At 38.7% G+C, this 26,590-nt stretch overlaps 1 protein-coding gene across 1 annotated transcript; it reads right to left on the reverse strand.

Annotated features, from left to right (window-relative positions):
- Positions 1 to 9,719: 9,719 nt before the first annotated feature.
- On the reverse strand, positions 9,720 to 23,054 carry frzb.S (frizzled related protein S homeolog). The gene is given in 6 exon segments (NM_001096446.1): positions 9,720 to 10,400; positions 10,982 to 11,045; positions 11,625 to 11,829; positions 12,483 to 12,548; positions 17,958 to 18,017; positions 22,238 to 23,054. Coding segments are annotated over 6 exon segments (960 nt in total). The 5' UTR covers positions 22,707 to 23,054; the 3' UTR covers positions 9,720 to 10,304.
- Positions 23,055 to 26,590: the final 3,536 nt, after the last annotated feature.

Consider the following 26,590-nt stretch of genomic DNA (forward strand, 5'->3'; position numbering starts at 1 on the left):
TTACCTGTGCCAACTGATGGTGTGCAGTGGGATATTCAATTGGGCATGAGGATCAGAGTGCATGTCAGATTCATACTAATTCACACGCGGCGATTCGTTTTCTATTGTCGCCCGAAGTTGCCTCGCTGGGCGTTTCCGGGCGACAGTAGAAAAAGAATCGCCGCGTGTGAATTAGCGCAGCGATTTCGCCGCGATTTGCATTGACGCCAGCGCCAAAGTTAACAAAGCTATTTCGGCTTAAAAACGGCAGCGACTCGCAACTCGCAACTCGCCCAGCGCAGAATCGCGGCAAAATCGCGCCGTGTGGCCCTAGCCTTAGTGCTCTAGCACTAGGATGAATAATGGTCTGGGGCTATGTTTCAGGGTTTGAGCTTAGGGCCCTTGGTTCCAGTGGATGCAAAGCTTAACGCTTCTTTTAATTTTTCATTCTTATTTGTTATAGCTATCCTTAACTACAAGTTTTACCTTGATCAAGTGTAGATAAAAGGCCCTCAAGTAGCTTACAATAGCTCACAATACTTGCCCCTGTAAGATACAAGCAATGGGAAGTGATTGGCTGGAATTCCTCCATTTGAATAACCATAACTTTCACTAAAGAGATACACCGTTTGACATTTGGGTTATTAGTATAATTAGTTCACAGGCTGAACAATCAAGTATGGCCAATTAACTTAGCTTCACTTGTTATGGCTCTTACACAAGCATATGTTTTTCCTTTCCCCTGCAGTCAGTTTTAAGGGCTCTTACAGACGAGCGTTTTTACCTGCACTCCCCTGCGTTCCGTTTTTCTGCGTTCAGCCGCAGAGGAGCGCAGGAATAGACGCATTACATTTTTTCCAATGGGGCTGTACTCACACAAGCGCGTGTAGGCGCCGAACGCAGGAAAAATGCAGCATGTTGCGTCTCAACCTGCATTCGCCTCCACGCGCCTGTGTGAGTACAGCCCCATTGGAAAAAATGTAATGCGTCTATTCCTGCGCTCCTCTGCGGCTGAACGCAGAAAAACGGAACGCAGGGGAGCGCAGGTAAAAAATGCTCGTCTGTAAGAGCCCTTATGCAGTCGACTGCAGAGGATTGTAGCAAGAAAAACATTCTATTCAATTCAATGAGCCAGTACTCACACAGGTGCCAAATGCAGGTGAAACACAACATACTGCATTTCACCTGTGTGTGAAAAGAATAGAATTTGATTCTTGCTGCACTCTCCTGAGGTTGAACACGTTAAAACTGACCACTTCTTCAAGTGGAAAGAGGAGACATCAGCAGGACATCTGTTTTTTTATAAATATTCTTATAATATTTAAACTCACCAAAACAATCTGACCATAACTGTGCATTCCACTTGTTTATGAAAATAAGTCAAACAACTAAAGAAGAATTGTTTTATTTTCCAGTAGACAAGACAAAAATATAGTATGCTATTCCTTGTGTCTTCTGAACTAAAAACTACAACATGTTAGCAATGTGAAGTGAGCTGGTTAGGTATAGAGACACATGTTGGCTGCAGTATAAAGGAAAACAAAACGAAACACATAGGTTTAACAACTAGAAATTGTTTTTAAAGTCTGCATAAACCAGCAGTGAGAACAAGTCTGGTTTTCTGACAGAAACCAGAGACAGAGACATGACATGAGGGCAGTTGGGTTACATTTGATTTACCATCTGAGTGCAGGGATTAGGATGCTTTAAAGCCTCCACATTGATAAATGACTTGCAGACCTTAACTCCTATTAAAGGTTCCACTGTGTGTCTGAGAACAGTTTGAGCCCAATTACCAGTACTTTTTTAAAAGCTGCAATTATGACAAATGCCCTTTTAAAAATGAATATAAAATCCAGGATGCTACTGCAATAAATAATGACTAGAAACACTTGAGCAACCAGAATAAAACCAGGGCTGGAGACCTCTCAGGCATGTGCAGTGCTCAAGGGGGTTAATGTGGAATGGGAAAGTTTGCATTTCCAATAGAAAGGCTAATATCATAAGAATGCCTGATAGTTGTAGTTTAGCAACAATTGTGCCAATAATATTGTAAATTCAATTGATATGAAACCAATCATGTTTTCTCCAAGGTCCTCACAGGCCTTTATATTGTCATATCAGGCACCATTCTTCTCAGAGATAAACTATATCCATGATCCCAGCACAGCCAAGTCTGTAGGATATGAACAAGCAAATCCTTGCCTTTGTTGTCATGTGACTACACCCAGATATGAAAAACAAGGGTCATGGGCAGAAGCATCTATACAGTGCCCAATGAAGAAGGTTTAAGGGGCCCACTATATATAAGAATGGGGCGCAGTTGTATTCGTTTTTGCTTACAAATGCTGACATCCTTGGGGTAGGACACTTGCACTTACAATCAGGTTGGGATTTCAATACAAACGGATGTGAATATTCCATGAAAGTTTTCACACCATAGCGCTCCAAATGGGGCAGTCCACACTGAAAGGTATATTATGTCTCATGAATACAAGAGGAATACGTGTAAAGCAACTTGACATTCTGAATATCATTGAAAATTGTTTCCTAGATGAAAATCTTCATAGACATGGCATAATTAAGTAGCATAAAATCAACAATAGCAGTCCAAAAAAGTAAGATTCTTTAATACACATTGTTGAGAAAAGACTGACACCTAATAACTGTAGGCTGTGATTAAAGGTTGCAAAGAAAGATTGTTAGAATTGCGGTAATATAGAACCTTGTTCAACTGCCAGCGAGATTCAAGCTGGCCTTCAGGGTATAACAGCTTTAGCTTGCACAATCGTCAATGAAATCAAAGTCTGTGGTGGAAGATCCAAGAAGACCAGTGATCCCCAACCACTGGCTGGCAGGCAATATGTTGCTCACCAACCCCTTAGATGTTGCTCCCAGTGGCCATAAAGCAAATGCTTATTTTTGAATTCCTTGTTTGGAGGCAAGTTTTGGTTGCATAAAACCAGGTGTACTGCCAAACAAAGCCTCCGGTAGGCTTCCAGCCCACATATGTGCTGCTGCTGATAGTCAGAACCCATATTTGGAACTCAATGAATGTTTTGCATGCTTGTGCAGCTCACCAGTAGGGATGGGCAATTTGACCCATTTCGTTTCGTCAAAAATTCGCGCGATACCATACAAGTCTATGGGTGTCATTTCCGAGGCGAAACAAGGCGAAAAAATTCCCCCATCCCTACTCACCAGGGACCCTGAGAAAGACCACCTGGAACTCACCAAAACACAAGTCAAAATCCTTTTAAGAGAATGACCTTTGGACACCTGAGATTCAATTTTTGCACAACGTTTGGGAATAATTTGGAAAGGATGAACATGAACAACTATTGTTCTTTTTTTATTCCAGATTAACTATGTAACCATCTCATAGTTTACAGTCAAACAATAAAACCTTTAAATAAAAGAACAGCATCCCTACAATCAAATATGGAGGATGTTCACTGATGTTTTGAGTTGCTTTTCTGCCCTTGAAACCGGGTGCAATGAGTCTGGTTCTGGCATCATGAAATCAGTGAATTGCCAAGGCATTTAAAAGCAAAATATGGAATCCAGTGCTAAAATGTTGGGTCTACACACATCATATATTAATAATTCAGACAGAAAATTGTGACTTCTGGCCGGGAATTACATACACAAAGAATTGCAAAAATGTATTTAAAGTAATACCGAGATGAAAACAACTACTTTTCAAAATATTAATGTACATAAAAAGCTACCTACAGGTCAAGCTGATCATTTTTCCTAAACCTGTTTTTTCCTAAAACTGTTTTGCCAACCTGACTGTCCCATCTCATCCTGCCAGTTGGAGTTTTTAATGCTAACAGACTACTACTGTACAAATATGGCAGCTTCCTCATAGAGAAACATGTGGGATATGATGGATAGTGTAAAATCAATGGGCAAAAAATTGTATGGCAAAATTATAAATAGCATGCAAATACAATGTTATGATATATTTAAAAGACAGTTTAATTTCAGGTCTCAGTATCTCTAACACACATGCACAGCACCGGATTTCATTGACGGCCGCCCCTAGGCCGCGTGGTCCTAGCGCCCACCTCACCTGCGAAAAAACGCCGGCGCAGCTGCTGTAATTGAATGGGGACGCACACGTCCCCATAATGCGGCTCGGCGGCATGCCGCCCCTATTTTTTTGACGCCCTAAATCCAGGCGCGCACACGCACGCACACACACTACCATAACCATTTAGTAGATATTTAGAACTGCACAGTCTCACCTTTGCTTCAACCCAGTGATTTCCAGAGTCATTTCCAGCGCAGCGCATTTCCAGTCCCATCTGCACCTCAAGGGGTGAAAAATTAATTAAGACTGACTTTCTCAGCAGAAAGAAAAGGCTGCTTTATCTTAATCTTGGATGAAGAACTTTCAGCATAGATTGGTATGTAAATCATTGAATGCCAAGTATATTTTAACAATAGTCAGCTTCTGCCTTTTTGTAACAGAAAAGTTCCCAGTCTTATTAACAGCCAAATGTTGTGAAAAAAAGTCATTATTTTGGGCTGTATTGCTGTGATGGAAAGGGGAGCCTCCCTCCACTTTGGAAATACCCGTGATTTTCTAATCTAGTCTTTATTCATTGGGTCTTGAACTATAAGATGAAATGATTTTAAAAATGTGCCATTTATCAAAATTAAATTGAATCTTGTGATTATTTGATAACAGCAAAGGAGATGAATTGGCCTTATAGAAAAAAAAGCATTTGCCTCACTTGCTTTGGACGTACAGCTCACTGCCATGGGATTCTGAACCACTGGAAACACATCCTTTGGAGTGATAAAGGACATTTCACCATCTGGAAGTCTGGTAGATGCCAGAATACATAAGGCATAAATATTGGTATAAATATTGGTATTTATTGCATAAATTTTGGTAGAGGAGGAATACTGGACTGGGGCCAGTTTCCATTGTTTAGGCAAGGGTCCATATTTCCACTGAACTTAAGCCTTAAAACTACAATTTACAATGAGATTCCATGCTTCCTACTTTGGGGCAACACTTTCACAACAATATCTAGTATAGGTCAATCTAAATCTACAACTGGACTTGCTGAGTAATCAATGAAGACGTTTCACTACTCATCCGAGCAGCTTCTTCAGTTCAACTGACTGGTGTGGGATTACTCAGCAAGTCCAGTTGTTTTTAGATTGACCTATACTAGATATACCATGACCTGGATGAATGAAAATCTTCATAGTCATATTTCACAACAATAATGCCCCTGTACTCGGAATAGAAATGGTACTTAGCTTTGGTTGGCCAGTGTGTCTAACAATGTAAAAATGTAAAATTAAGCAAATGCAGGTTAATATTATACTATTTATCCAGGCTCCTTTATTAGAATAGCTAAGCACCTAAAGTAATGTTTGTGAATATTCTCATTCATCCAGGTATATGGTATATCTATAGAAATAAGGCAACTGGACTTGCTGTGTTTTTTCCTTGAAGACCCTATTTCCTTAATGACATCATTGTGGATTATGATAAACAGATTATGCTGATTGGAGCAACATTCCAGAGGATATTTATTCTCGAAGGAAGATTTACAAGTTATTCTGAATTGGAGTTGGATGACTGGCGAAAAGTCTTCAAGGAAAAAACACAGCAAGTCCAGTTAATTTGACTTATTTCTATAGATACACACAAAAGTAATTTTATATATATGTATGCACAGTTCCCTATTGTTATTGTATGGTATCATGATGTTTTATTTAATAGAAAACCTATTGCTTTTACTTCACTTATCCAGCTTCCCAGGATGATCAACTCTATCAGTAATTTATGGATTTATAGACACATTTACCAATGGTACTGGAGCAAGTGCTAGAGAGCTATGGCGACCCAGACTTAATGTCTGCCATAAGCAGTGCTCACTGGCTCTCTATATGTAGTATTCTGCTTGTCAAGCAAACTAGAGGCACTCTGTGGAAGATACAGGTGCAGCTTCCCTCTGTTCCCTTCTGTATGTAACACAGCTGAACAGCACATACAGAGTGAGATTTGACTTGCATCTGACATGGTGTAGGTTACAGAAAACAAGGCACTTTGCACCTTTTTTTTGTAAAGGAAGCACAAGGTACTACCACAGTGTGTTAAAACATGGTAAGGGCAAGGGCCTTGGTGCGGACTCAATATTTGTGACAGAGACAGACGTTTACTCATCAGTAGACAACCAATTTCAAAAAGACAATAACCATTGTCATTCCTGGTCTTTGGACCAAAAGGAAAAACCTAAGGTATCTCAATTAATAAAGTAATTCTAAAAAAGGTTAAGAGCAGATCACTAAGGATGAAGAATCAACACAAAAATATTACTTTTTGGTTCTGGGCTTGTCACTTCATTTGGCTTTTAACCTAATTATCATTAAAACATATTCAACATATATACAAGGGGGAGAACCCCTAGAGTTGACAGAATCCAAAGAATAAGAGCACAAGATTCAGATTGGGCTTGATGTATTTGAGAAATATTCGGAATTATGAATTGGTTATTATTGGTTCGGTTTATTCAAGGGCTAATGAACAACAGTGAAAAGGCAATAGACTAGGATTAAGGCTCATGAGTGATCCCCAACCAGTAGCTCGTGAGCAACATGTTGCTCTCCAACCCCTTGGATGTTGCTCCCAGTGGCCTCAAAGCAGATTATTTTCAAATTCCAGGCTTGGAGGCGAGTTTTGGTTGTATAAAAACCAGGTGTACTGCCAGACAGAGCCTCAATGTAGGTTGGCAATCCACATAGGGGCTACCAAATGGTCAATGACAGGACCAAGAACATTTTTCATGCTGTTGTTGCTCCCTAACTGCTTTTATATCTGAATGTTGCTCACGAGTTCAAAAGGTTGGGAATCCCTGAATAAGGCATCATTTTATCCTATGCAGAATTGCATGTCAAGTCAAGGAATCATTTGCATTACCATTATTATTTTTGATACAGAACTCTGTACAGGAATTGACCTGTTACCCAGAATGCTCGATACCTGGGGTTTTCTGTATAACGGATCTTTCCGTAATTTGGATCTTCATACCTTAAGTGTACTAGAAAATCTTGTAAACATTAAATAAACCCAATAGGCTGGTTTAACTGTCAATAAGGATTAATTATAGCTCAGTTTGGATCAAGTACTTTTATTATTTTAGAGAAAAAGGAAATCATTTTGAAAAAATTTGGATTATTTGATTATAATGGAGTCTATGGGAGATGGCCTTTCCATAATTCAAAGCTTTCTGCATAACGGATTTCTGGATAACTGATCCCATACCTGTACTACCCAGCATCCCTTTCATTCAAATGAAAGAGCTGGCAACTTGATAAGTAATGAATCACTAGGTGGCACACAGGTAGGCAGCGCCAGTATCTATAATAATAAGTTCACGTCCCAGGACTTGATCATTAACTTTTTTTTTTAAAAAAAGTAATTTTTTTAAACCTTTGAAATAAGTGATTAATAAATGCTAATAAAAGATTTTTTCCTTTAGTACCTTGTGTTATTTAAGTTGGACATACAGTATCTTAGTATATACAAATACATACAGTATCTAAGTATATTTTTATAATGAAGAGCATGCTGGTCCCCATGAACACCCTATTTATAAATAAAATGGAACAAATATGTAGCTGTTTGTTTTTCTTCGTAAAATAACAATCATGTTATTTTCAGTACAGTTGAGTAAATAGAAATGGGACAAAAATATCACTAGTAATCTTACTGAATCAGAACAGTGTTCCAAAAATGAAAATATAATCGTGTTCTGGTGACAACAAAGAAATGGATACTGTTAAAACAGACTGTTAACTAAGAAAAAAAAGCTTATTATTAAGTATCAATGCTGCTAATTACCAGAAATGAACAGACTGTATAACCCTTTGCGGTATTTTAAATTCCAAGATCGATTAATTTGACTGTATGTGATGTTATGATATGTGATGTTATGATATACAGAATGAATTATAGAATTGTGTGTTTTATTAACTTTCTGATCATTAGTAAGAACCTTTCCACTGTGTAATGTATTTGAGGATGGAAGTGTACAAACGGCTGACTCAACATATTTTATTGAGCCATATAAACAGCCTATTTCTGTCAGTTTTTGTGACACTATGGACATTTTTTTATTCAGTGGATATTCAATCATTGTATAGTAACATCCCTAAATCAGAGGTATATAGAGATATTGGAGCAGGCACTGAAGGATAGTGCTTTACACAGGTTTACACAGGAACCAATTTTTGAAACCCAGAGCCAACATTCACCCACCACCCACATTTTTACATGCTTGGACCTGCTACCCGACCAGCAACTGCCTGATCCACAACTCAATCGACAACCTTATGACCACCATTAAACAGGAAGTGCTGTTCTTGCAAACCAGAAGTGAAGTCAGCAGCAGTGGATGGGGTCAGAAAAATAAACATTTTAAAATGTGTAAGGCTAGGGCCAGACGGGGCCAAACTCACCCTGCGGATTTCAGCCCCCAAGTGCTATCAGAATCCTCTTCTCTGTTCACACCCGGAAGCTTTGTGTTGGCTCTGGTGAGAATACAATCGGTGGATTATGGCAAAGAATCTTCAGATTTTGCATTTCAAGCCGAAATCTACCAAGCGTGCTTGCAATGGACGCAAGGCTTCCAGATGTGAGCAGGGAACAGCATTCTGCTAGCTGTTGGGGGCTGAAATAATTTCTTATATCTCTACCTATGTTCAAGCAATGGGGAGAAACCTAATGATGAACCTCAAAGGGGGGGAGGGAGGAATTCAAACCAAAAAATTCAAACAGATGGTGCAATAGGTGAATGTTTCCTAAAAGTTTTATAAAGCACTCTATTAGAAACACTGACCAACAAGAGGCAGACCTATGCAGCAAAAGCATTTTGAATTTTAATGTGAGGTCCTACTATCAATGTTTCATGTATGTACATGACCAAGTATGGGACTTTTCATTCAATACTACCAGGAACAATCACAGGCTAATATGTGCGATGACCACTGCTTTTTTTCTACTAGCTCACTGAAGAGACCTAAATACCCCATGTGCAACAGTCTTAGGCTGACAAGCTTTTCTGTGAAGGCTAAAGGAATCTAACACAGCACACAGTGTTTTAAAGTTTAGATATGTAATTGTATTCAGACCTCTACATGTAGTAATAATTGCCTGAATTTAATCTTTGTTGACCTTCAAGAAAGCCTTTTAGGTATGTAAATAATTCCATGGAGCCCATGTCACTCACCTTGCAAAGACCATCAGTTAGTAAGAGTCTCAGCGTTGTTAATGCTGTATTACATATATCCAGGGCCCGCTGAATTATAGCTCCCCAGGGCGCATCGGATTATGTGTTTCCACTTTCCAAAGCCCTAATAATATGTGGGTTTCACAGAAAGTTGGTATCAGTGTTGGACTGGCCCACTGGGATACCAGGAAAACTCCTGGTGGGCCCAGGTGTCAGTGGGCCTCTTGTTTCTAACCATTTGGCCTATTTCATGGTCATTCCCCATTTCTTTATGGGAACAAAGAGGCTTAATAATGGAAGAATAGAGTATAGTATGTAGAGAAAAGAGACTAGGAGAATAAAGAGGTTGAGTGAGGAGGTATAATACTTTGGAAAGTGGGCCCTCAACCTAAGGTTTTCTGGTGGGCCTCTGGTATCCCAGTTTGACACTGGTTGGTATATGGGCTTCTTAGAGAAATACAAGTTTTACACGTGCTGATATGTAGGACTTAATATTTATTTAGGCAATTTTTAAAACAGAATTGACAAAGTAGGCATTTCCTTTCCCAACAGAGACCATACAGTCTAAGCCAGCTCTTCATTTATAATAAAATATTCAGATTCAGGCACATGCCACATGTTGTCTAACTAAAAATGCTGAAAAGTATTAAACGGAAAGTGATCAAAGCCATCATTTCAATGTGATATCTCATTTGTTCATCTACAGAAGAAGCAACATTGGTCAACTTTTTTTTCTCTCTCTGATTTACCACAGCAATCACGTCCCTTTGGCAAAGTATCAAACACTTGTCACCATTAGTCGATCAGAAATAAACTGAGCTTCATCAGGCTGAGACATTCAGTCACTGCTCTGCTAGCTGGAAGTTGAACTAAAATAATTGCCTGGGAACACGTGCAAATATAGTTGTAAAAAAAGAAGGAAAGGAGAACTACAATCAACTAAACCAGCCTCTTGTAGTAAACAATAGAATATAACGTGCCGTAGTGCAATTTTTTCTCTGCTCTTCGAACAATGCAAATCTTAGTATTAAAGTTCATGGAGTTTCCATACATCTTTCCATTACTCTAACTACGTGCTTGTCTGGAATTGCTGTTTTTGTTGGTATTTGAAGCCACGGGGTCTTTGCTTTTCCTAGGACGTCGAAGCTTTTGATCCCAACGCTGTAATTGCAACAAAAAAAGTTTAATTTAAGATGATGGGAAACGTAACTACATATACACATTGTACAGTGCTGTACCCAAATATAAACGTGCTTCATATGTTTCTTGTGTGGGTTCTTCGTGTATCAGTCACCCCATCTATCTACAGTATGTCTCATATGTTGCCCTCTATAAAAAGTAATACTGAGTAAAGGGGAAGTGAAACCTAATTGCCACAAGATTGTGTGGCCCCAGTGTATATAAGGTATGGAAGATGTACAGAACATGCTGTTCATAAATAGAGAATTTGTTTCAAGAGCAGGCTGGGATAGGCATGGCCAAAGATAGCAGATAGTCAGGATGAGGACCCTAATAATGAGTTTAAAGGGAAATACAGGACAGGAATGCTTGCACAGCTCTTGTATTTTTCAAGCAATATAATTTTTAATTATATATTTATTTTAATCTTAGGATACAAGATAGGATCTGACCAACCATAATTTACTAATAAAAACAAATATATTACATTCTACAGTTATATACTGCAGTTTTTCTGCAATATTATGTGTGCGGTTAGCAAAATAGCATTTCTCTCTTTTTACCTTGACTTTCTTAGCAAGACGATCTCTCCATTTTTCGGCCAAGGATCCTTCCACTAATAGAAGCCTGTGTGACATAGAAAAAACAGAGGTGTTAAATTATCTAATGGTCTGAAGGGGTGTCCTGAATGGGTGCCTGAGGAGCATGGTGGTGACATGAGAGTAAATTACATTCCATAGAATGAAAACCACTCTGGTAATGGTTTTAAAGTCTACAATTTACATCAGGTCTAAAACCCAAATAGATATAATTCCCAGGTAGCACCTGGGATTTGTAGCACTGACTGCTTGGCATTGGTTGCTATTGGTTAATAAACTTTGTGCAAATATTTGTCTGTACATAAACATGACATAAAACCATCCCATATATCTAACAAAGAAATACTACACCATATATTTTTTCTTCTTTCCCCGAGCTTTTAGCGCTGGTTTATCTACCTTGTATTCCTACTATATATCCGAAGGAGAACGGATTTCCTAACCGGCAGAGGGGCGTGAACTACAGAACTTGGATAAAAAATTTTTTCTAAAAATTTTTTTTCTATAAAACCATCCCAGCATAGACCTCATGCCCCATAATAAGCAGAATTTTGCAAGCACATAAAAGGGCATGAGCAGGAATCAATCAATTTTGGAGTAATTTTACCTGGTACGCTCTTTATCTTCATACCCCATAATTATGTATTCTTCATTGGCAACAAGCTGGGGGCACAAGCAGCCTGAGTTGGTGTACAGTGTCACTGTATCTTTAGGAATGTTCACTAGGGAAGACTTGAGAATCTCCTTTACTTCCACAATTGCTGTTGCATCATGGCATTTCACTTTCACCTCTTTCACTTTTGCTCTGATTACTAACAACAGAAAAGAGCATTTCAAATTAGCACAATTACATTATTTCTATCTGCATTGTGTTGCGAAGAGACAGTGTTCTAAGAGCATTGTCGGACTGGGGTGCCAGGGGCCCACCAGAAAACCTGAGACTGGTCCCACTTTCCAAACTATTATTCTTCCTCTTCTCACTCAATTACTTTATTCTCCTAGTCTCTTTTCTCATACTATTCTCTTTTCATCCATCATTAAGACTCTTTGTTCCCATATAGAAATAGGTCACAAAATAATCCAAATGGGTAGAAGCAAGAGGGCCCACAAGGAGATTCCTGGTATCCCGGTGGGCCAGTACAACACCGTCTAAGAGTGCTCCAAAAGTATTTAAAGGAAAGTTACCCTGTATGTGAGCAGAGTTATCTTTCACTTCTTATATTATTTTCTACAATTTCTATAGCACCAACATATATGCAGCACTTTACAGAGAATGGTTTATAGGGTAACCATGTAAAGTAAGGTTTGGGTAGAGAGAGCAGAAACCCGTCCACTGTAAAATAGAATCAATAAAAAAACATGCCTCCTGCTATAAAGTCGATACTTAAACAACTATATAGCAGTTAGTTAAATGATGTAAGGAAACGTTGTTAATATGCAAGCCATTTTTAAGTTCTGTACTTACCATAATTGTAATTATTCTTGAGATATGTCTTTTGGGAAGCCTTCATGGGCTTGCATTTACAATGCTCTATAAGAAAATTGTAGAGATATGAGTTTAGGGCTTAGATTAGCAACAGTATATGACATTTTGGACAATATCCCCAGGGACCGATTTACCTAGTAGGCGCCCCTAGGCCCATTGCGGTTCATCACCCCTGTCCCCTCCCATTTATTCATGCAAATTTTCAACATCTGGAATGGAGCAATGGGGATTGGCGCATGGAAATTAAAAAAATTATTGTATCTCCAGCACATCCCCAGTGTTTTTGAACCAATGTGCGTGTGGTTAGGCAGCATGCCGCCCCCCTAAAAGCCTGCCACCCTAGGCCCAGGCGGGCTTTTAACAGATCCGGGCCCAAGTATCTCTTTTATATAAGTTTTATTTTTCATTTATCCCCTTAAAAGTGAGGTTATAGCCTACCGTGTTTTTTTGATAAGTTATGCCTTCATGTTTAGTTCTATAGGGGAAATGAAAATAAACCTTACTTATATATTTCTATCCAAGTAATGAATATCGCAAATCCTACAAAAAACATTTCTATCAAATGAAGCCTGAAGATATACGATTCCCAAGCAGCACTTTCCTTTAATAGGTATTATTTAGTACTTCTTGGAATTAAGCAAATACTGTAAATCTTAACATGGGTCACTCATGGTTAACATGGATGTCTTGCTTTAACTTCCAAAGGAAGAAATCATTTAAACTACTTCATCATCCAAAACTAACATTTAGGGGGTTATTTAATAAACTCCGAATGCAAAAATCACGAAAAATGTGTTGATTTTTTTTTTAAAACCGAACTTTTAAAAAATAATGAATTTTTCAGAATTTATTAAACCCAGAGGATGGAAAAGTCAGAATCAGAAAATCCGGCATCTCAGTCCTGATGAGGTTGCATATACTGTAAGTCAATGGGAGAAGTCCCAATGGTTTTTGTGCAATACCCCAAAGTTTTCAGTCAAAAAACGTAGTTTTCGGGTAAAAAATTACAAAAAAATCGTGAAAATCTGATTTTTTTTCCCGCAAAGCAAATTTTCAGGAAAATGTAATAATAAATAAGGGTAAAAAATCCAAACAAATTTGATCGGAGTTTGTAGCAGAAAATATTGAGATAAATTCAGACTTTGATAAATAACCCCCTAATACTTATCGGTAGTGATGGGTGAATAAATTCAGCTGTCACAAATTTGCGGCAAATTTCCACTTTTCACCGCCAGTAAATAAATTTGCGAATCTCCTGAGAAAATTCGCTGGCGAAAAATCACCTGCCTCAAAAAATTTTGGACGTGTGTCCGAAAAGTTGCTTGCATCAAAATCGCGGACGCCCATCGACTTTAACGCCAGCGTCAAAATTGACATAAGTGACTTTTCGGATGTGTGTCCAAAATTGGACGCAGCGGTTAATTTAGGTCTTCACTAGTTTTAAAGAATGTACTTGTTTATTAAACATGAGTTCATTTGATATTATAGATTCTATTTATCAAGGGGAGAGATTCTCCAAATATCAATCTAATGAGTTCTGTTTATTAAAGTGTTAAAGGAAATTCTCTGAATTTATGCCTATTTATAAACACATTTTGGGGGGGGGGCATATTTCACCATGATACTATAAACCTGTTAATCTTATATACAGTATATTCCTATATAAAAATCACCTCTTAGGTGGCAGGAATTAACAATTAGTACAAATATGGCATCCCCTAAAATAGATATTAAAACTCTGCCCCTATGCTAAAAATACAGCCACACCACACAGCTCCATGTGCATCTTCCAATGTCCCCATACGAAACTGGAACACAATTACAGCCGAATGTTCTGGAGATACAATTGTTATCTGAAGATATATTTATTATGCACCTAATATGCGTTCAGTCCCCTTCCTATTTAAGTTATTTTAGAGACTTTTCTCAGATTGAGTGAGTCGCCCTTTAAAACAATGAACATATGTTTATGGAAAGTTGTTGATGAGTCTGAAAGTTTGTTTAATGCCACTCTTTTGGCCCAAACATATCTGGCCACTGTTCAACGAGGTTTGGATGCCAAATGACCAAAAATGGATAAGATATTTAACCTACTGTACAAGCATGGAGAAGTGAATGAACAAAGGCAGGATTATAAAGGCAGAAAACACCAATACCAACTAAATGTTATTTTGGATGGCAGTTGTAACCCTGGTTCTCTGCTGGTCTGGATTTCAGACCACTTCCTCTCCCCGACCGGGCTTGGATTCAGTAAAACATAATCTGAACAATCTGCTACTCTGTTTTGGACCTTGAACCACCAGTAATCTTAGTTACAAAGTTACCTTCATACAGCCACCACTGACGATTCAACAGCATCAGCTGCAAAGACTGTTATGACCTGAATATTTTCCTTAGGCACCTTTTATACATGTCAGCAAAAAGAATTATGCTGACAGTTCATTAAATATCACTTTTGTTTGAGATACAACAAGCAGGGGAAATATAAAATAAAATCAGGATCAAGCTCTGGCACAATAAGCATCACTAGTATTACTTGTTCCACCATTGATGAAGTTGGGATAGAGTTATGGAGCCACTATTTTTGGCACATTAGTCACCTTATTGTCCAGTGATTATGTACACATGCTGTGCAGTCTCTATAACCTGATGGGGGGCAAAACCATGGGGACCAGTAATAGCACCCTCACAAATGTTTAAGGGATACTGTCATGGTAAAAATAAATTTTTCAAAATGAATCAGTTAATAGACATTTTGTCAATATCCCAGCTGCCCCTGGTCATGTGACCTATGAAAATCCTGTGTGCCCACAGTCCAACGTTTCATGTTTTGCAGGGTTTGCAACATGAGAAATGTATGAAAAAGTCCCCTTTAAAAAGGAAAACATGTAAGTAATTATTTACAAAAGGCATGTATAATGCAAAAAAGGATGCAATACTCAATGTTTTTATCTAGAATGCAAACATTATACAGCTGTGTTGAGAATAATGGCAAATTTGTCTTATTCCATTACAGAAAGTAAAGAAAAGGTAATATTTGGCTGTTCCAAAAAATAGCAGTGTCTGCATTCTTCTTTATAAACTTAAACATTCACTGTATAAATAGAAAAATATTTCAAGATTTTGCTTTCCTTTGAATCACTGAACTAATATTTAGTTGTATAATCAGTGTTTCTGAGAACTGCTGCACATCTGTGTTGCCTGGAGTCGACAAACGTCAGGCACCTGTTACATTCCACAATTCTTCTGCATTTCTTGGTTTTGCTTCAGAAACACCATTTTTGATGTCATCCTACAAGTTTTCTGTTGGATTAAGGTCTGGGATTGTGCTGGCCACTTCATAATGTCAATCTTGTTGGTCTGGAACCAAGATTTTGCTAATTTACTGGTGTGTTTGGGGTCGTTGTCTTGTTGAAACGCCCATTTCAAGGGCATTCCTCCTCGGCATAAAGCAACATGACCTCTTCAAGTATTTTGACGTATTGCAACTTATTCATGATCCCTGGTATGTAAAAAAATAGGTCCAACACCATAGTATGAGAAACATCCCCATATCATGATGCTTGTGCCACCATGTTTCACTGTCTTCACTCTGTACTGTTGCTTGAATTCAGTGTTTGGGGGTCGTCTGACAAACTGTCTGCAGCCCCTAGACCCAAAAAGGACAATCTTACTTTCATCAGTCCACAAAATGTTTCCTTATTTCTCTTTAGACCAGTCAATGTGTTCTTTGGCAAATCGTAACCTCTTCAGCACGTCTTTTTTTTCAACAGTGGGACTATGCTGGGGCTTCTTACCGATATCTTGACTTCACATAGACGTCTTCTAATTGTAACAGTATCACAGGTAACTTTAGACCTTCTTTGATCTTCCTGGGCTGAGTCTTTTTGGCTATTTTTCTGGCCATATGAATGGTAATTTTCAGTTCTTTTCCATGTTTCAGGTTTTGGTTGCCATTTTTAAAGCATTTGAGATCATTTTAGCTGAGCAGCCTATAATTTTCTGCACTTCTTTATGTTTCCCCCTCTCCAATCAACTTTTTAATCAAAGTAATCTGTTCCTCTGAACAATGTCTGGAACTACTCATTTTATTCATATTTTCAGAGAGAAATGCACTATAACCAGCATGAATATTTGCTGCATTTCTTCCTTAAATAAGGGCCACAATAGTCACTTGTTTTTTCACACAAGAAAGGAACTCACTAAGTGAACTCCACACTGCTATTATTTGGAACAAGCTATTATTATGCTGAACACTGCGATTATTTGTAAAAAGCCTCAATTAATGATACAATTACACAGAATCAGCAGCATTCATGTCATGACTGCTGGGTTTGTTGGTTTTCTATTACTCTGCTACACCTACTAGTAAATTATTTGCCATGTAGGAATATAATTTCTACCAAAAATAGTGATTGATCAGGTTAGTGATGTTGGACTGCTATTATTCTGAACACTTACAAACCCAGCACAATATGCAAAATTCTAACACTAATCAATATCCAATAACCTACATTTTTCTGAGAATTATAGAGTTATAACAGGTGCCTGATAAGTATCATCTGTTGAAATGTGCACATGATGCAGTAATATGGACAGAAATGCTTTACAAATTTTGTGTGTGAGTGGCATCACTTCCCACATGGAGCATCAATAATTGTATTAGTATCCTTATACAAATGGTGAAAGTCAATTGTGACTAAGGTAACCCTGACATCGCTCTCCAGGCCCTGATTTCTGGTAATTCCAGGATTCCTTTCATAATTCATCAGAGCACTCTGTGTAGTTGCACTGGCACTCTTACAAGTTGATACAGAACTTGCTCGGACGCCAGTGCATGTGTTTGTAAATGAACTTGTTAGTCAAAGGGAAATCGTTACACATGTAATTGTTCATTAATGGAGCAAAATTCTTCAGTAGCTACTTTTAAATACAATAGTTTTTGTCTATCTTTAATTGGTGTTCATTCATACTGGACAATACACCTCCATGTTCCTTGATAAAGCAGGGATTGATCATTTTTGGGGGGATTTATTCATTATGGTAACATTCGCCTTTCATATATTTATAACTGTATCATCCTCATTCTGTTCATTAGCAAATTCTATTGACCCATTTCCCAGTCAGTACAGGAATATCAATGCAAAAGGTAAAAAATCAATTTCTTTTCTTTGAAAGACACAGAGCTGCAAATGTATCTGTACCCTGTAACCAGGTCCATGATAAAGCAGGTGCAGTTATTCAATGAAAGGAATGTAGCACATGTAAAGGATAAGCTACAGTATATCCTCTAAAAATGCACTTACCTAAATATATCAGTGTTCAAACAAACTGCAGGACTTAAGGGTAATTAATGGGGGTATTATAAAGGAATTTCAGATGTAAATCACTGAAGCAGAGGAAGATGGTGTCTTGCCACATAACATTGCTGGGAAAGAAATAAAATGGACTTACCACCTGCTGTGCTTCCACAGTTTCCATTGTTTGAATCCATGGAGAAGTCTGGCATCGAATCTTAAAATGCATAAAATCAATTTAGCATCTTAACTTGTATAAAAACAACAACCCACTGCTATGTGTTTCTGAGCAACAGTCACTCGTGCAGGGTAAATTTATTTATGTTAAATTGAAGTGATATATGGTAGTTAGCTGACTAGTAAATTGTTTGAAAAGTTCTTGGATCAAAAACTCTCTTCATTTGTATAAAAGCAGAAGGAATATCACTGGGCTCCTTCCTAGAATTCCTTCTGCTCAGAGTTGAACTGGGATGTCAGGAGCCCACCACATACCCTTAGACCAGCAGTCCCCAACCTTTTTTTTACCCGTGAGCCGCATTCAAATGTGAAAACAAGTTGGAGAGTAACACAAGCATGCAAAATGTTCCTGGGGTGCCAAATATGGGTTTTGATTGGCTATTGGTAGCCCCTATGAGGACGTGCAGCCTACAGAAGGCTGTGTTTGGCAATACCAAGGTTTTTACCTAAATAAAACTTGCCAGGAATTAAAAAAAATAAGCACCTGTTTTGAGGCCACTGGGAGCAACATCCAAGGGGTTGGAGAGCAACATGTTGCTCATGAGCCACTGGTTGGGAATCATCGGCCTACTCTCAACATATTTTTCCATTTCTCCTTACTCAGCATCCTTATGCACCTAGACTTGTCCATTAACCTACTATAATCTAGCCTTCTCTACAATTTTTCTTTGTTCTCTTACAGAACAGATGAATGGCAATGATATACTGTAGGCATACAAAGTAAAATGGTTGGGTGATTAAAATGACCCATTAGTTTTCCTGATATCCCAGTGGACGAGTCCGACACTGCATTTGCTGACCAAAATGCCCTAATGCTAGCAAAACAAAGCCTCACTTTCTGATTGCTCTGTACAATCTACTGCCCACATGCTATACCCAATAAAACTCCAAGAATGAAACAGGAGACTATTAATAGTAAGTCAGTCCTATGTTTATGACTTAACCATCAGATGCCATTAAGCCATGTAAGCAGTGTTTGTGTCTGTATCCACAATTCCTTGATGGCTTTATATGTTAATTTTTGAGATTTGAGACGCAATGGAACATAGCAGGGGATGTATGTGAAAAATAACAGCTTTATGAACGTTTTCAGTACAATAATAAATTATTAAAGGAAACTACAAAACAAGCAGATGCAGAACAACCAGATAAAGAGGAATAAATCTACTAGCTTCAAAGTCTTTGTCCCTCCAGCTATGAAATACAACTGTTTAGATCTTTAGCCAGTCTTTCTTGATGTTACAGTTCCCTAAATCATGGACACATCTCTCTGTTTAATGGAAAACGCATTCTGTAGAGTATTTACTTTATCGCTTGGTTGTTGTTCTTCTGCAGAATGCAGGTGTAATGTCTGCACCATTATATAGCCTTTAGTTACTGTTTATGTTTTAGTTTGACTTTTAAGAAGTCTGAAATGATTATATACTGACCATAAAATACATGTATAGGGTAGTAGTGTATAGAAAGGTGTGCCAGATGTGCATGGTATATTTCTCCACTCCTCACATGCAATTGGTAAAATGAATGGAACTCTAGCTATGTTTGGGAGTTTGGTGAATCTCTTATACTCCTGAATGTCTGGCCCATCCCTAATATAAATGCAGGTCAGTTTACATTCATGAAATGCCAGCCTTGCAATTCATTTATCTGACACCAGAAATGTTTATAAAAGTATATTAGTAATCCTTATGTAAACTAACAGGTGAGTGAGTTTTAGAATTGTATAATCCTGGTCTATAACGATCTTTTATCTTTTAATATTTATTTTTAAGATTATTTTAAAAGGGTAGGATAGGTTGCATAGGCCTTATGTATTCAGTAGGCTATAACAATATACACATGGCTTTAATCATACTAACCCTTTTCAATTGAAAATTAAATCAGTTTTCCCCAACATAAAACAATCCATTGCTTGCCTAGCCAATAACCAGATCTTTCTATAACCAGATGACTCACACAGTCTTCTCAGCATCTTTTCCTTGACAAGTCATTAATAGGGAAAACCTCAGTGCCACCTCCATAAGAGTCTCAGGCACAGCTTTATTGTTTGGCCACAGCTATAAGGTCAATGAAGGTTATTTTTTGAATGTCTAAAGACATGCAAATGCAAGAGTGTCTAGGCTCAGCTAAATACTTGGGACTGTCAGTGTATGCATCTAAAGCTCTTGGGGGCTGTTTTTGGGGAATGTTGTTCCCATCAATTGGAGCAGCGCAAGTTGAAAGTCCTAATTTTAGACAGACATTCCTGTTAAGATCATTGGCCACTTGAAGTGTTTCTCTCATTAAAGGCATTGGCTACAATCTCTGGATAGCTTGCCACAGAAGATAGTTTCAGCAGATAGGGCCATTCTCAGTTTTGAGATGAAATATCATCCATAGGTAAATCCCCACTGGTAATGTATCATTATAAATGACAAAATGCTTGTTTTGATTCAATTCATGAATAACACTAGAATATCTAGAAATAGAAGCTCTGCCCAAACTCTTTTGAAGGTCTCTAGGATGGTTTTTTGGAAACCAGAAGAAAATAAATCTGCACTTGCTTGCATAATGAAAGGATGCAATTCTAAGCAACTTCATAGTATGCATTGCTAGATAGATAGATAGATAGAGAGAGAGAGAGAGAGAGAGAGAGAGAGAGAGAGAGAGAGAGAGAGAGAGAGAGAGAGAGAGAGAGAGAGAGAGAGAGAGAGAGCAACTTCATAGTATGCATTGGTAGATAGATAGAGAAAGAGAGTGAGAGAGAGAAGATAGATAGATAGATGACAGATGGATGGATGGATGGATGGATGGATGGATGGATGGATGGATGGATGGATGGATGGATGGATGGATGGATGGATGGATGGATGGATGGATGGATGGATAGATAGATAGATAGATGATGATGGATGATTGATAGATAGATAGATAGATAGATAGATAGATAGATAGATAGATACGAGTTGGTTAGTTAAAATAAATAGACAGACAGAAGTAGAAAGAAAGATATATATTTTTCGACAGATAGATATATAATAGATGAATAGATAATAGAAATATAGATAGATGATAGATAGTTAAAATAAATAGACATAGACAGAAGTAGAAAGAAGAAAGCAACAAGTGTTTGCCAGACTATGAAAACTGGATCTATCTGATTTCACAAAGTCTAATTGCACATCACAAAAATGATTCTTCAAATCACTCTCATTAAATCTACTAAATCTAAATAAAAAAAAATGTTGTAAGGGCACATCAAGCCCATCAAGCCTTCAGCAACAATTGTGCACTCTTAGGGGCAAATTCACTAAGATGCGAAGTTGCGCCAGGCGCAACTTCGCCGCACTTCGCCAGGCGTAGTTTTGCCAGGGCTCCGTAAATTCACTAAAATCCGAAGTTGCGCACAGGGGTAGCGTAAGGTTGCGGAGTTGTGCTAGCATTGATTCGCTATATAAAGCGAAGTTACGCTAGCGAAGGCTAATTTGCATACGGCGCGAAATTCAAATTTCAATGGAGGAACACGTATCTGCACTACAAATGCCTAGAAAACTTTCAAATCAGCAAATAAAATTTTTATTTTGCCCTACACATGTGCCCACTGTCTAGGTAAGTTGCCATGAGTCAGGAAATGTAGGGGGGACGAAGGGGAGCCCCAAAAAATTTTCGATCTTTTTCAGCCTATCAGCCATCATGTAGAAAACACGCCAGCGTTTTTTGGGACTTAGAAAAAAAATTGACTTTTTTTTAAACAATCCCTATCTACTCTATTGCGCTTCGCCAGGTCTGAGGTGGCGAAGGAAGTCTAGCATAAAAGGTAGCGTTCAGTACACTGCGCAAGTTAGTGAATTTGCGTAGTTTCGTCGCTAGCGAAAATTTGCCTGGCGTAAGGTTGCGAAGTAACACTAGCGAAACTACGCCAGCGTTCGTTAGTGAATTTGCGCAGTAGCGAAAATGCCAAATGCTAGCGAATTAACGCCAGCGTTCGGCGCTTCGCGGCTTAGTGAATTTGCCCCATAGTCTCATCCCTAAAAGAGAGAGCATATCTATATATATAAATGGAGCCCTATTTGACTATAAGTATGACTAGCAGGAACTTGCACAGCAGCAAATGTTGATGGAAACACATGCACTCAACAAAAAAATGTGGTTTAAACTTTGTAGATGAATGTAAATGAACTAAAAAAAAAACTTTGATATGAAGCATTTAGAGGTACCTACCGGTTCCTTGTTCCACTGGGATGATAGCCTCTGGGGAGATGCAGACTCCTCTATCATATAGGGGCAGCTCCTCACATGCCAGGCTCTCTGGCCAAGTGTGCCGGTACTTGATGAGAATGGGCTCACAGCCAGCCCTGGCCCTTTCACACACAGACTTGCAAGGCTTAATTGGCTCATGCTGGAAATCGATGGTACAAATGGGGGCATACATGGCACACAGAAAGAACAGAAGGTCCTGGCTACATTCAGTTGTCAGCAAACCTTCAAACTGTTCAATTGCCAGGATGGCATTGGCTTGAGTGCTGTGGTGGAGATGGTTGGGCATCTTAGTCATGTTCCATGGCATAGATTTGCACATGGGAATCCGCACAGGTTCGCACGAAGCACAGAAAGTGCTAGGTAATAAGAGGAGCACTAGCCAAGGTATGACCAGTAGCTGGAATGTGTCCTTGTTCCTTGTTGTGGACATTGTTATTCTGCTCAAGTTAATACCTGTATGTGTAGGCTTACTATGGGGTGACTGCAGGTTGCCTTGATTTATAGGGAAGATCTGGGCACATGCAAAGCAACTAACTATAACTCACCCCACCTTATAGTTTTAGGTCAAGTCAAAAGCAAGGAGTTAAGTTTACCTTTAGTCCCATCCAATACAATATTAACAATTTCCCAGGCAATTTAAAAGTGCAGAATTAAATAAAAATCCACTAAAAGTCCTTCAGCGCTGTCTGTCTGAAAGCAATCAATCATTTGTCAAAATCAACAAGCCAAATCCATAGGGCTAGCCATTCACCTCTGCCAGGAGTCCTGTGAAAGTGCCTCTTGTTCTCCTCTCCCAGTGCAGGAGTCTGTAACCAGTCTCAGACAGCACTTGCTCTTTTTCACTTCCAAGCCCTCCACTCAGAGCCCCTCCCCTCAGCTGTCTTAGCCCTCCCCTGTCTGTGATTGGGGGGTGGACGGGGGGGGAGTTCGATTATATTCTGCAAACTTTCCAAGCTTCCGGAAAAAAATGCATCTTAACCATACACTTTTTGCTGTTTAGAACATGAATCCTCCTGATGAGCTCAGATGAATATGTTGGCTGTTGGCACAAAAAAAACCCTGCTGCCAGTCAAGTATTTCTGTGTGAGAGAAAGCAGAGCACAGAAAGTTCCACCCTCGACTTGTGTAATATCATCATGAATAAATACACCTGCTTGGAAATGCTCCCCGCTTCACAATTCACTTTCTGCTTGGGAAAATATTTGGAAACAGAAAAATAATTCATAATAATTCAATCTGTCGCTCCTTGTCAGCATGCGTGTGCATTTTTACTGATAAATAATATTCTAAGAGATATGAAGAATACACTACAACATTTTAATGCTGAAATGTTTTATAAAAAGACAAATTACAGAAAGACCCCATATCTAGAAAACAAGAGCAGATATTCCAGATAGTAGATTCCATCCCTGGATGTGTATGCATATTTCCTGCATTATTATAGGTTATAAAATATCTGAATAAATAAAATAAAGATCACCATATTATTATCCTTTATTTGTATAGTGTTGACAGCAGTACTTTAGAGAGTTTGTACTTCATTCATATCAGTCCTTGCCAAAGTGGAGCTTACAGTCTAAGGCCCCTATCACATTGATACTCAGTAGGGGCAATTTTATCAAGCAAAGAGTAAAGGCCAGTACTATAGATTGCATATCTCTGGGTCCCTGTTTATTCAGAAGGAAAGTAGCTGCCACTCTAAGGGTTATGGCTTATGGCACATATGACATTTTAATCTCAGGTATAACTCAACTTCAGGCTGTTGTGACATGGCTGAAGTCACCTCCCATTTATTGGAATGTATGTGCTCTTTCAGATAAAAAAACACTGTGATATTAAGTATACCAGCAGTTTCTCAAGATTTCCATTCACTGCAGTTAGAGATGACTGCAAGTGAGTGACATGTAATTCCATGGTCAATACACACTCTCTATGTGCCATCAGCTTAAAGGATCAGTAGCACCAAAAAATTGTATTTTAAAGGAAAAACAATATAATGTAGTGTTGGCCTGCACTGGCAAAACTGCTGTGTTTGCTTCAGAAAAACAATTATAATTTATATAAACAAGCTGCTGTGTATACATGGGGCCGACATTTAAGCACAGGATACACAATAGATAAAGACATTCTGAAGAATTCCACTGTATACTACAAAGCTAAAATATTATCTGCTGTGTATCCGGTGCCTTTTCTCCTTTTAGGGTTGAATGGCTGCTCCCATAGCTACACAGCAGCTTGTTTATATAAACTGTAGTTGTGTTTCTGAAGCAAACCCACCAGTGCAGCACAACACTACATGATATTGTCTTTCCTTTAAAACACTTTCATTTTTGGTGTTACGGTTCCTTTAAGGGATATGGTAATGGTCTTCAGGAGTCACCTTTTTAGGTAACCTCCATAGAGACAGTGTCTGCCTGGAGACCTCAGGCAACTGCAGGTACCAGCACTGTTGTGGGCACTACATTTTTGGCCTCCTTGAAAATAAGGGACTTGAAGAACCTGAAACAGTCTTGCCTGTCATTACCTTGAGCATATGTGTTAAGCTGGCCCTAGCAAAGATCTAAGTTTCGTATGATTTTTGGGCCCTGTGTGGAAAGTCGTGACAATTTTCGTACCACGATCAGTCGTTCAGATGATCGGACAGGTTGGAAAAATTCTGACGGCTACCGATAATATCTCTGCATGTATTGCCGGTCTGACGATATCAGTGGGAGACTGTCACTTCTATTTGTCGGACATAACTTTGGTACAACTGCTGTCATGGCCAGAAAATCATTTGATTTGTACCTTTACTACTTTATTTAATCTGAATGGTTAGTGGCAGGTCGGGAGATGGCACCGAACGATCGTTCGTCCGACGTGAAGGAAAATCTGCACATCTATGGCCACCTGGACTGTATAAATATATCACAAAAGCCTAATTGCGTTAATGGGAGACACAGGGATGTCACTTTGTTGTTACCAATTGTCTTTACATTTCTATGGAGCATTGAAGTGATTAGGAAACCTCCGACCTGTGGATTTTCACACTGTGGGAAAGTCTGATTGACATAATAGACTTACAGAAGAAAACGTACAAAACCATCTTATCTTGTGATAAGGAACAGAAGCAACGGTGATAGGCTCAGGGAATTAGAGGCCAACCATTTCCAACGGTAACAAAGACTATTTCCTGTTCAAACGTTTTCTTCCATTGCAGGGAAACGAGGATACAATTATTCATTTTCCTCTAAATATTATTGTGTCTTTTGAGTGGGAGCTGCGAGATACTAAAAAGAACATTTAGGGGCAAATTTACTTAAAGGAGAAGGAAAGGCTAAAACTAAGTAAGCTTTATCAGAAAGGTCCATCTAAATATACCAGTAAACCCCCAAAGTAATGTTGCTCTGAGTCCCCTGTCAAAAGAAACACTGCATTTCTTTCCTTCTATTGTGTACTCATGGGCTTCTGTATCAGACTTCCTGCCTTCAGCTTAAACCTCATTGCCCTGGGCAAGAGCATGCTCGGTTTGCTCCTCTCCCCACACCCCTCCCTTCTCTACTGTAATCTGAGCCCAGAGCAGGGAGAGACTCAGGCAGGAAGTGATGTCACACCACATTAATACTGCAGCTCCTATTCTAAACAAAGAGAGAGTTTCTAGAGCTTTTTACTCAGGTATGTTAAAACATTCTACAGAATAAATATAGCATTCTAGCTTGCACTATTGCAGCTAATCTATTGGCAATAAAATGCCTCCGTAGCTTTCCTTCTCCTTTAAGGTCGAATATCGAGGGTTAGTTAACCCTCGGTATTCGACTGTCGAAGTTAAATCCTTCGACTTCAAATATCGAAGTCAAAGGATTTAGCGCTATTCGTTCGATCGAACTATCAAACGAAAAATCGTTCGATCGAACGATTAAATCCTTCGAATCGTTTGATTCGAAGGATTTTAATCCATCGATCTAATGATTTTTGTTTGATCAAAAAAAAATAGCTAAGCCTATGGGGACCTTCCCCATAGGCTGACATTGACTTCGGTAGCTTTTAGGTGGCGAACTAGAGGGTCAAAGTTTTTTTTTAAAGAGACAGTACTTCGACTATCGAATGGTCGAATAGTCTAATAATTTTTAGTTCGATTCGAACTCGAAGTTGTAGTCGAAGGTCGAAGTAGCCCATTCGATGGTCGAAGTAGCCAAAAAAAACCATTCGAAATTCTATGGTTTTTTTCCCTCTATTCCTTAATTCGAGCTAAGTAAATGGGCCCCTTAATGACTTCCATAGACCTAAGATTGAATGTTTTGTTGCCTGTGCTTAAATGCAGAGAACAAAAAAATC

This window comes from Xenopus laevis, chromosome 9_10S (genome assembly GCF_017654675.1).
Source record: "Xenopus laevis strain J_2021 chromosome 9_10S, Xenopus_laevis_v10.1, whole genome shotgun sequence".
Classification (NCBI taxonomy): Eukaryota; Metazoa; Chordata; class Amphibia; order Anura; family Pipidae; genus Xenopus; species Xenopus laevis.